Source organism: Salvia splendens, chromosome 14 (assembly GCF_004379255.2).
Source record: "Salvia splendens isolate huo1 chromosome 14, SspV2, whole genome shotgun sequence".
NCBI lineage: Eukaryota > Viridiplantae > Streptophyta > Magnoliopsida > Lamiales > Lamiaceae > Salvia > Salvia splendens.
In genome coordinates, this window is record NC_056045.1 from 21,850,907 (window position 1) to 21,863,973 (window position 13,067).

General features: G+C 40.0%; 1 protein-coding gene across 1 annotated transcript; it reads left to right on the forward strand.

The window, feature by feature from the left end:
• The first annotated feature begins 275 nt into the window (after positions 1-275).
• LOC121764342 (protein terminal ear1 homolog) lies at positions 276-1,461 on the forward strand. Its single transcript, XM_042160379.1, has 4 exons — positions 276-787; positions 894-998; positions 1,096-1,246; positions 1,321-1,461. The coding sequence occupies exons 1-4, from the start codon at positions 276-278 to the stop codon at positions 1,459-1,461; spliced, it is 909 nt and encodes a 302-aa protein (XP_042016313.1).
• The last annotated feature ends 11,606 nt before the right edge of the window (positions 1,462-13,067 follow it).

Consider the following 13,067-nt stretch of genomic DNA (forward strand, 5'->3'; position numbering starts at 1 on the left):
GGTAAAATTTATAATTTTAGAGATTATGATGGCTTCCGAGAACGATGCAAAAGTGAATAATCAATGCTTCTACGTAGGAGTATATTTTTGTACAGAAAAATATTGTACTCTTCAGTATTTCAATAAATATCTTTGTTCTTAATTCTTTTCTATAGAACTGCGTGTATGAAGCCAGTTCCGAATGGGGAGTTCTTTACCCAGCCCCAAAACGTCTATTGATTTATCCCTTTCTCTCTCATAAACCCACCTTCTCTCTCTCCAATTTTGATACAACCATGAAACCTCGAACTACAAAATCACTCAACCCTTTCGCACCGGAATACAACCCTATACCATCCGGAGTCACCCCTTCCCCACACGCCGCGGCCCCTTTCTTCCTCCCTCCGCCGCCGCCGCCGCTCTCCAGTACTCCACCATCTCCGTTTCTCTTACCAAATCAAATCCTCACATACCTACCCTCAATCCCGCACAACAGGCAACAACAATTTCACCCCTCCACCTACCGCCCCACCCCTCAAAACCAAGCTTCCACAATACCCCCGCCGCCGCCGCCGCTTCTGCCGGCACCTCGGAATGCCCAACTAGGGAGAGGCTACTCGCGGCGGGGAAGAGGGAGAGTGTCTGGGAGAGAGAGAAGAGGGTTTGCGAGAAGGGAAGAGAGGCCACAATGTGAGCAATTTCCGAAACGGAACATGCACAATGTTGAAAATAGACACCAAATCACTCCTCTCAACCGTGATCAAGATGCCACAACCATCATGATCAGGAATATCCCCTACAATTGCCGGTTTTTACTTCAAAACCCTCTCCTCTTTTTCTTTTTCTTTTTCTTTTTTTATAAAAAAGTTGAATGTTTGATTTCAACCTTTTTCTAACTTTCTCTCTCTGTGTAGTCGAAAAGAGCTGATCGGAATGCTTGATGATTTCTGCCTGACGGAAAATCAGAAATCCCCCATGCCATATGCTTACGATTTCTTATACCTTCCAATTGATTTTAGGTGTGTTAATCTATCCTTCAAGATAGGTTTATTTGTTCTCTCTTACACATGTAAATTTCACTAAAAAAAAAAACTCGCTTAATGCTGTATAAAAAAGGACTAGGAGAAGCAGAGGCTTCGCATTTGTGAACTTCACCACCTCTACAGCTGTGTGGAAATTCTACGACAACATGCACCTCGCAAATTGGGATTTTCTTCCCCGATCGAAATGGAACAAAAGTATCGAGATCGTCTGCGCCAAGATCCAGGTACTCCTAACCTCAAATTCAATATCAAAATCGAAATAATAAGAAATTAATGTGAGAATTTTGTGTATATATAGGGCAAGGAAGAGCTAGTGAAGCATTTTTCGAAGTCGATGTTCGAGTGTGAAAGCGATGAGTATCTCCCGGTGTGCTTCAGCCCGGCAAGGGATGGCCTCGGGCAGCCCGTGGAGCTGACCGTCGTCGGGAACAGGCGATAGGCTGCCCGTTGCTGATTAATCATTAGCTAGGCTAAAACTGGTTGGTGTGTTCTAGCGTTTATTCCTCGTTGCCTGTGCCTTTGTTGTTGCTTCCTAAAATCTTGAGAGGGGTAGATCGGTGACAACCATCTTTTCACTAGATTTGCGCTTCTCTTGATTTGATGGCTATGCAGCATTGTTTCTAACCTTAATTGCATCTTCAATCGCCTAATTAATCCACTAATTTTGCAATTTTAATATGCTCTTTTATTTCTAGCACAGTGGTCATGATCATCACCCTGTGCTATGAGATTGAAAGATTGTGTTAAAAATGCAAAATGAGTGATATTAAGTTTGTGATTTGACTTGCAATTTTACCATAGTTTTACAAGTTTTTGAGTTGTGTCCATTTTTCCAAATTGCGGCAAAACTCTTGGAGGCAAAGCTAATTTTAGGGTTTCAGTTGGGGAAAAAGGGGTGTGGATTTGGGCACCTGCGCTGATGACATGGCAGGTGGTGAGGTCCACCTCTTAGATTTAGGGTTTGCTATATTTCTTGTCTTGTATGTAATCTGTTTTTGTTGGTAATGAAAGAATATTTCCTTTTCAACCTTTGTCGATTTTGTCGATTTGGTCAAGTTTTTCCTTTCTATATATTGCAACTCTAGACAGACTGAGACTGGACTGTGTTGTCCCGTTAAACTAAGCTATAAAATGAAACTTTATTCGTGGAAAGAAGATCAGATGTGGAGCATTTGTAAAGAAGACAATTCAACAGTAATTTGTATAGGGACCATGTAATATTCTGAAATTAATGAGCTTGCTTTTAGATATCATCATTATGGGTTGCTGCTTTGATTCTTCATACGCCTTGCAGTGTACCTAGTTTTCTACTCACTCTATGCAAAACTCTCCATCCCTCTTTGTCGTTGGCGTACTAGAAACCCATAAACCTATTGGCAAGAGTTTTTCATCTTTTGTCCTAAATTTTTAATTAATCTATTTAGTTAGGAGCAGTATGAGTAATTCATTATTTTGAATGTTTGATCATTTCTTTTGCATCTTATATTATCAAAGGAATTTATATTTTGAAAATCACATGCAATTTTCAAATACCTATTGAAAAAAAGACTCTTCATATTTGATACTCCATTATACGTAATGACGTAATTATTGGTCAGGTAGAGATAATGAATCATCATTATGGCTGATTCTACAGATAATCATCATTTGCATTCAGCAGTGTGCAGCCATTCCTCCCCCTTTTATCTCTCTCTCTGACGCGCACACAGCACAAACCTTCTTACACGCAAAATATCGGGATCAGGTAAAACTAAGCAGATTTGCTTTTTATTTAGTTGTACAAATTTTTAAATGATTTTTCCTATGGACAGTAACTATGTTTATCAGTAACTTTAAAACAAAAAATACTCCTACGATTTTTAATAAAATTAGTAAAATAGAAAAGAAAAAAATAATTTGAGTGATGTTATTGTTAATAGAAGGTGAATAAATAAGAGGGATAAACGATGAAGTATTTTAATAGATAAATATACGCTTCTTCACCATATACTAATAGGAAATATGATCATTTTTTTAAAAAAAAGTAGTAGATGAGAGGCTGGAAAGAAGTGGTAAACTTTATTATCACAATTTACACCGACTTTGTTAGACTGATTGAAATGAAAACATAAACTATTGAATTAAAAGTATAATATCCATATTAATTTCAAAGGGACAATATTAGTAATGGAATATAAATATATTAATCCTTCAATTCACTCGTATTTCGACCTTGTTAAAATCAAAATTATTTAAAATTTTAATTTGGAGATGGAATGACATGTGTGCTACAAATGAATGGGGGTGTATCATATTTTCTCCAACTTGTATGCCCTAAATTGAAATCTAGTATTCTCTCCGTTCAATTAACTTAGTCATATTCCTTTTTTAATATCCCTAACTCATTTCCTTTTTTGATAAAATATTAAATATTCAATCACTCTTATTTTATTCAATCACCTATTTAATTTACTCTTATTTTATCTTTCCTACTTTATTTTTCTCTACTATTTTTCAACACAATTTTTTAATCTTCATGGCCAAAAGTTTTGACTCAATTTAGTTGACACGGAGAGGATAGTATTTTTTAGTTAATGCAATATGAAATACTTCCTCCGTCCTACATAAGTATGCATTTTTTATTGGACACCAGTTTTATACACAATTGGTAAATGAAGAGAGGTAGAAAGAAAAAGTAATTAAAATATTGTTAGTGAAGAATAAGTCTAATTTCGTTAAAGAGAAAAGACTTTCTAAACAATAAAGTGCATACTCTTGTGGGATGAACTAAAAAGGAAGAGGTGCATACTTTTATGAGACAGAAGGACTAGTAAATTTACTTAAGAATTTATATTAAATTTATGTTTAAAATATATTCTATATTTTTAGTTTTATAGTACATTCTTTCCTCTATATTTTATACTCCCATATCCTAAAAAAAATATGCATTTTGAGTTTAACACAAGTTTTAATTAAAATGAATAAAGCAAGAGAGATGTAAAAGGAAAAAGTAATTAAAGTATTATTAGTGAAGATTGAGATCCACCTCGTTAGAGAGAAAAGATTTTTCAAAATTAGAAAGTGCATATTCGTATTGGACGGACTAAAAAATAAAAGAGTTCATATTCATATGGGACGGATAGATTATAAATTATTTGTAACACTTTGTAATAATGATTTCACATTATAATAATTTGATCATTAGTATATTTATACATTAAATGAATCAAAGAATACGTCAGATCATTATTTTAGTTATCGAATTTATTAGATCCAATGATCCAATTAAACCAACAATAATTTTAATAATTGGGTAGTTACACGTGGAATTAACTTTATATTTCCAATTAGTCTCAATAGTGAAAGAAAGATTTATATGGTATTAAGACAATTAATTAAGTTCATTGGTGAAATCAATTAATTAAATAAAGAGTGAACTACATAAACCATCCTCGACGTTTCCATTTGTTTAACTCCACACCCCTGACAAAAAAAATATATCGCCACAAGTCTCTGGCCTTTAACATAATCACATATCAGGTTTTATCGGACCAAAAGACCCTTTAGCCCTAAAAGAGCATTATGGTCATACCGCATGGATTCTGCAGTGGCGGCCTGTGCTCTGCAGTGGCTGCCTGCAACCCTGGCGTGATTTGACGGTCGTGCGTCAGTTATGATGGGTGCGTCAGCGGCGGTTCGTAAGCAGTTCGACCACACATACCCGCCACGTATATAGGACTCCAATTGTGATTTATCAAATAACTTTCAAAATTTTCACAAGCCTTATTTTCGGCCTTCACTCCCACCCCGCCTAATTTTAGCAATAAAGGAAGTTCACTCTCCCACCCCGCCTAAAAATTGTAAAACATTGTTCTCAATCTTCATTCTTTCTGCCCCCTTCTGTGAAAAACTATCTTGCATGAATGGCGCCTAAACGGAAGTGCGCTGGATCCTCAGGCGCTTCGTCGTCACGGAATTCGTCTCGCTGTATCAGGGAACCCACACCCCCGTCATCGTCACCACACTGGCGACCACCACCGAGACATGCACCGGTGGTCATAGATGTAGAAGAAGAAACCTGGGATATCCGAGATCATGATCTTGATTTTTTCGTCCTAGAAGATGAATACAGTAAGTTATAATCCTTGGTTTGTGATTTAGGGTTTAGGAAATTGATTTTTTTGTGAATATATTTTTGTTTCTCAGGAAATTGATTTTTAATCCTCAGTTTGTGATTCAAGGCTCCAGAAATTGATTTTTTTGTGAATTTTTTTTACTGTTTTGGTTTGATTTTTAATTGTCCGATTATTGTTCTCCTTAACATGGGATGCACCTGGAAAGTTTTCAGTTGCTTTCCATCATGGCAGTTCATTCTTCAATACCAACGATGAGAAAAAATATATTGGTGGGTATTTGACATACTTCGATTTCTGCAACATAAACCATTTCGAGCTCATAGACCTCTTGAGCATGGTGTTAAAGTTGAAGTATGATAGGAAGATGATATGTGAGTTCTATTATTGTGATCCAAAGTACAGTCATGACTGCGCGGGGGTTTTAATCGGCGGCATGTTGTTGCCCGTTGTTGAGGATACACATCTGAAGGATTTCCTCAAAGTGGCGTCTACTACGACAAAGTTAGTTCACATCTATGTTGTGGAGATAACTCGGGCTGACGCTATATTGAAGAAAATGAAGGATGAAGCCCAAGAGCTTCTCAGATTCAGGGCGTTTAAACCCCCAGGAGTCATTATTGAAGAGATTGAAGAAACTGAACCGAATGTGCCAAAGTAAAAGCCTAGACCGATGAGGAGGCAGCGGGGTCAGTTTCAAGGGCACCAGAATAAGCCTTTAATAATTAGCTGGTATGATAGGGATGTAGAGTTCGAGGAATATCTTACGAAGAGTTTAGACGATGATCGTGCTAAGAGGAAGAGGGACGCGGAGGTAGCTAGTCAAAATTTGGCGAATGCATTTGAAGCGGTATCATCCGAATCAGTACCAACCGAAGCCCCGGTCTCTGAGTTGGAGAAGTATCAGTAGCAGCACCCGACGTTGAATGTATATGAGAAGTTGGAGGAGGATGTGTTGGAGAAGTAGGAGAAGTTGGAGGTGGAGAATCCCATGCACACGTACCAGAGGTAATGAGTTGTGATTTACACAATTGATTTGTGTATCTCATTTGTGTACATTTGGTGTACCTCATTTGTGATTTAGTCCCTTATTTGTGATTTAGTGTATTGCAGGATGTAGGTAGACCTTCATCTGTGGACCATTCCATTCTGATTGGTCCAAGTGTCCATGTCGATGAACCTGCAACTGAGTCTGAATCTGTAGTTCACCAACCAGATTCGGACAGGGCAGGAACATTTGCAGATGAAGACATGTACCGACCGGTAATTGACGGTGGTTGTCAGCCACAGCCGGACATACGGGTAGACAGTGATATCTTTCCAATCATTGAGGACATTACCCATGAATTGTTCATTTCCGAAGCAGACACCCAAGTACAAGAGTCGGCTCCAGCTAAAGCAGCATGTGAAGGACCCGTACCAGTACCAGTGGTAGGAGATGTACCCCATCAGGGGGCGGAAGATGTTTATTATCCGTCGTCCGATTATGTTCCCGACGGATATCATCTTCATAACGAGGGAAGTACTAACGATGATGATGATGATGATGATGATGATGATGAGGTCGGACATTTTATCTCGTTGGCCAACATGTGTCGTGATGAACAAATGTTTACCTCATATTACGAGTCGTTATGTCGGCAACAATGCTCGAAACAGGAGGCGGGACAACAAGGGGGTGCGGAGCCAGAGACCAACGCACAAGGGTCTGGACAACAGCCTGGTGAAAGCAGTGGAGGGTCTAAGAAAAAAGGCGAAGGTTCTCCCTTGTTGTTGAGAAAAGGAACTCGTCAGATACAAACCCTCTATACGAGCAAGAGACAGTTGATGAGCTACAAGATCTCCAAGATCTAGAGGATTTGGAAGGCTTGCGTAGAAAGGGTATCAAGTACACCCCCTTCAAGCTGACAAATGTGCTTCCAAATTGGAAGCCTGATGATTTTTTCAAGGATAGAGATTTCTTCTATAAGGTCATTCGCCAGAACGCGATAATGAGCAGAAGCCGTGTAGATGTATCCAAGAATGATGGCAAAAGACTTCGTGCTATTTGTAAAGGAAAGTCATGTGAATGGTATGTTTATGCAAGGAAGACCGAAACCCACAACAACACCGATTTGGTGGTAGTGAATATGCACAGAGATCATGCTCACACATGCTCTCAAGTGTTGGATCAGAGATGGTTGACGTCCAAGTGGCTAGCTGAGCGTTACATGGAGAAAATCAAAGCGAATCCCTATATCCCATTGGCGGCTATATGGCAGTATGTCGATGAGGAGTTCGGGCTCAAAGTTGGCAGGATGAAGGCGTATCGCGCAAGAGACATTGCATTAGAAGGTATTTTTGGCAGGCGGGACTCCAATATCGGAGACTGTTCGACTACAAAGCTGAATTGGAACAGACACACGTTGACTCTAGTGTGCATATACACTACGAGAACTTCAGAGATCCTGAAGCTCTGGGCCCGAGATTCTTGCGATTTTATTGTTGCCTCGGACCTTTGAAAAAGGGTTGAATGCGTTTTTGCCGTCCGATTATCTTCTTGGATGCCTGTTTCTTGCGAGGTATGTACAGAGGCCAACTTATGACGGCTATGGGAATTGATCCAAACAACGGCTGGTGACCTATTGCGTGGGCGGTGACTGAGGCTGAGAGCTTTGAGCAGTGGAAATGGTTACTCGGCTATCTGGCAGAGGACATCAGCTTACAGGAGAATGCCCCAAGAGTTGTCTTCATGTCTGATCAACAAAAGGTATGAGTAATGCGATTTCAGTAAAACGTATATACTTTAATTGTAAAACGTATAATACTAATCTGGTTGTGATCGGTGGTGTTCTTGTGAGATCTTGTGTTGGGAGGCGGAGATCCAAGTGGTTCGTGGTGATCCATGTGTGAGAAGGTTGTGGTGTGCGGTAGTCGGTGAGATCTAGGGTTTCTGATCTCAGACAGTGTAGTCCGCTCAACGGTTTCGTCTTTGTGATTTCCGGTTGAGATTTGGGGAGGTCCAAAGCCTAGTGCAGTCACTGCTGTGACCTGAGCCGTATCCTTCTAATCTCTACTCTCTGAATCATGTCTGTATATGTGTTAGGCTCTACAGAGTCCTTTCTTGTTATACTAACGGTTTTCTTTAGTGTACAGGTATTAAATCAGTGTAAGCTTTGAGACCAGATCCTGACGAGGAGCTTATCTTAGCTAGGGTTCTAGTTGTAACCAGTACTTAGTTAGTTAGATTGTACTTAGGTTTTCCTACTGTAATCAATCTTTTGTATTTTGACTTGTAACTCTGAGATTAGCCATCTCAGTAGTGGTGTAACAGAAAAGAGGTCCCGGTAATTAGTGAATCCCGAATGATCTGATCTCTACATGCTCGATAGTCTGTGATGGTTTTACTTCGTCTTTAATTAATGAGATTGATTACTTATCATTAGAGCATCCACAATGGCGGCGAGCGGACCGGCTAGCCGATCTCCGGCGCTCGCCGAACCATTGTAACCGGCGAGCGCCATTTTGGTGAAAAAATCAGCGAGCGCATGCCGATCCGCGAGCGCTGGCCGATGCGCTCGCCAGTCCGCTCGCCGCCATTGCAGGCTCCGGACCAGCGAGCGATCGGCCAGCGAAATTTTCTTTTTTTTTTTAAATTTTCGAAACACTATATATACGCGCTTTGCACGTCATTTTCATTCGCACCACTTGTTTTAACGAGTAGTATCTCTATCTTAATTTCTGTACAAGATCAACAACGTGAAACGGAGAACAACAACGAAGGTACTCCAATGGCGAGCGGGTCTCAAACTTCCCCGGTACCCGTGGGAGGTGGATGGGCTCCGATGCCCGGGTACTACAACATGCACCCGTGGCAGCAGATGATGTCCGGAATGGCAGCCGGGGGGAGTATGCCGGGGGGTTACCGGCGATGCCGGGGTGGGCACCCGGTATGCAGATGATGCCGGGGGTACCGACGATGCAGGGGACGTCGGGGGGGGGGGGAACGTCTGTCGCCCCAGTTTTGAATTTTCGACTGCTTCCTCGCACACATCGACCCCAACGGAGGCGCAATTCACGCAATATGAGACTTTCTCGTTAGAGGAGTTGGGGTTTGATCTTCTCGGTGTTCTGGAAACCCCCGTTCAAACGGGCGGGGTCGGGGCCCCTCAAAGAAGAAGGGCAAGGGGAAGGGCAAGAGGGTCGGCGAGCCGTCGTAGCCGGGTGAGGACGACTGCTCGGTACGGAGGAAGTGGACGGATGCAGAGAACGTCGCGCTGTCCAAGGCGTGGGTGAGTGTTTGCGATGATCCCCTCACTTCGAACAATCAGAGGATCGTCAACATGTGGGCCAAAATAGCAGCAGCCTACAAGGCATTTTGCCCGGAGGGAAGGCCGCGCAACGGGGAGGAGTGCCGGAAGGCGTGGGACCGAATCAGGGCTGGGGTCTCCCGATTTTCGGGCTTGTACGCCAACGTCCTCCGCATGCAGAGCAGTGGCCAAACGGAGAATGACTGCAGGAGGATAGCGGAGAAAGCCTTCCCCCCAGCCCGGGTTGTATAAGGAGTTCACCTACTAGAACTGCTATGAGGTGCTGAACGACTCCGAGAAGTTCCGGGCAGGTGTCGACGCTGGCTGGCTGAAGAAGCAACGACTGAACTATACCGGTGATTACAACGGCAACAGCGGTGGTTCCCACGACCTCCCCGAGGGTGCTTAGGAGCTCCCGTCCCCTCCATCGTTCGCTCGCCGAACTCGCCCGGTTGGTCAAAGGCGGGTGCAACGGGAGGCGAGGGGGGCGCCGGGGGGTCCCAGGAGGTCCAATCGGCATCCCCCCTTGGCCAGTCGACAGAGGATCTCAAATTCTTCGCGCGTCAACAAACGCGTGCTCAGATGGTCAAGATCTTAGCCGATTGGAAGGCGGCAGAGGACCCCGAGGAGAAAAGTTTTCTTCACTCATTGCTCGTGAGCATGCGTGACGATTTGAAGGCCACCGCGGCACGGGGGGTACCGGCGGCGACGGAGGCGACGGAGTGAGGCGGAGGTCGGGATTTTTTTCAAAATTAATGTAATTTTTTTAATGTACTTTTTTTAAATTTAAATAATATTATTGAATTTTCCCGTATCTTTATCGTAAATTTAATTTCGTATTTTGTTTGATTGTCAATTATTTGTTTTATATAATTTGAGTGATGTGGCTAGGTTATTGCTAGGCTATTACTGGGCTATTTGCTTGTCCTGATGAAGTGACAGGAGGATTTTTAGTGCTGATGATATGGCAGGAGGAGTTTGTGGGTGGGCTATGGCTGGGCTATACTTATCGTGGATGCCCCTATACTCCTTTGTAAATAAAGTAGGAAGCGCAAAGTTGTAATAACAATGATGGGTATCACATCAGTATGTTTAAATTAATCAATTGAGCTTTAACGCACATTGAATTAGTAAGATCAAGCGTTTGATTAAATATTAACTTTTTACGGTAATAACTAATAACTAAATATCAACACAGAGAGGTAAATTTATCAATCTTTCTTGTATTGATAAATTATGTCTTTGTATTGATATTTAAATTTACATGTTGTATTGATATAATTATGTTTTTCTGTTGATAATTTTAATACATAGAATTGAAAGTTATTAGTTATTACTGTAAATTAGTTAGCACACTAACGCAACTCTGTTAGATTATACTAGTAGAACTGTAGGAGTATTAAATAGACCCATACTTCTTTCGTCCCAGTTAAGATGACCCCTTTCATTTTTCGCACGTATTTTGTAAAAATCATATAAATAGTTAAAGTGGAGGGAAAATAAATTAAGAGAGAGAATAATATGGAAGAGACTTCTACATTATTAGTTCTCTTACTTTACTTTTCCTCTACTTTAACTATTCATTATGATTTTTTTTAAATACGTGTGAAAAACGAAAGGGACCATCTTAAATGGGATATATAGAATATATGACTATACGAGAGTGTAAGCAATGGAAGGTCTTGTTAGTTGGTGAATTAATGTGTGACGATCTCCATGACGAATTTCATGAGTATGAATCTTTAATACTCCCTCCGTCCCGCACTACTCGCATGTATTTCCTTTTTGGGCGTCCCAAGTTACTTGCACTCTTTCCATTTTTAGTAAAAATTTTCACCTACAGCCGTCATTTTTGACTTTCCTATACACTCATTCCTTAATCTCCGTGCCGAAAAGGAAATGAGCGAGTAGCTCGGGACGGAGGGAGTACTATTTTAGTGATAAATCAGGTTGGATTTTTTATATATATATATATATATATATATATATATATAGGGTTGTATTATATACCAAACTAGTTTTAAACACTAAACGCCAAACACATCATTATATAATAATGCGGAGTTCATTACAACTTTATTTGTAGTTCATTATAGAGAATTCTGAGATTTAAAAACAATGACATCATCATGCATAATTTAAAAATCTGAAGTTCATTATATGTTTGTTATTAGTTCATTATAATGAACTCCACGTTATCATATAATGATGTTGTTCGACGTTTAAGGTTTAAGAGTGGTTCGGTATTGATCACAATCCTATAACTAATGCAAGTTGATGAATTATTTAATTTGTTTGTTTAGTAGTACCTCTTTCTTGATCATTCAACGTATTAAACCCATAATTCTTGGTCTACTATAGCCTATTATTTTTTAGTTAAAAATATCAGAGTCTTTACCCAAATATTAATTTGGTTCGATGATAAACCCGTCTAGGGATAAAATCTCTCAATGTTACTATAAATGAAAGTTACATTTAGAATAGCACTATTTATGATTTTAAATTATTAACACGACGCATACTACTGTCATTTTATTTATATATAAATACAATTGTTAATTTCCACTAATATAAAAGCGTATTAATTTTGTTATGCAAGTTCAAAAAAAGAAAAGAAAAGGTTTTTGACTTATATAACAGGTGGGCAATTTGTCGATTATTAAATCGGCGAGAAGTGTGAAATGGACGATTGCATAAAAAATTAATACTATGCTTGAGTCCAACTTGGCCAGCTCCAATTGTCTTCTAGTTGAAAACTTGAACTGACAGATAACTAGAGTAATTCTAATAAATAATTTTACTATATTTCTCAATCCATGAAAATTCAACGTTCTTCTTTTTATGGGTAAAAAAGCGGGTAGAGCCCGATTACAAATTAACGGGCCTAAGAAACACCAAACCTATCATGCGTCAATGCAAATACTAAGATTTAAGGGAGGGGACTCTAAAACATGGACACCTTTATGAAAGCTATATGCGTAATGTGATAAAAAGTCACCAGCGAAATTTCCTTCCCTATGCACATGACGAAGCACCACTGAATCAAACTCATGTAAGAGCACCCACAACCGTGCTCTTGCCAACTAATAAAAAAATAAAAATATGAAAAAGATACACAAATCCTTAATTTAACTAATTAAATAATGCTTCGTGTACAATGTTTTGTGAAAAAAATGGATATAACAAGCTAAGATTGAAAAAAATGGATATAACAAGCTAAGATTGACTAAAATGCTTGAGAACTAAAATGACAAAATCTGGGATATATCATAAAATTAATGACATATATGAATATTCTGAGTACGCACAAACTGTGAGGTTCACAGATGATGGTTGGGCGAATTTTTGATGGTGATGAATGCAGGAAAATGCAGATCACGACACAGAGATTTACGTGGTTCGATTTACTGAGGTAAATCTACGTCCACGGGAAGAAAAGAGGGCAGAGTTGTATTGCTTGATCTGTTTTCTACAGCTTACAATACAGACTTGCTATTTGATATTTGATCTCTAGAGAACTTAACCCTTCTTTATCTGATCTGAGTTCTATTTATACATTGAACTAAGATCGTGGCTTGCATCACCACTAATGATGGTTGTGAATGTCGTGGAGGTCATGGAGATCCTGCAGGGGTCCACTATCC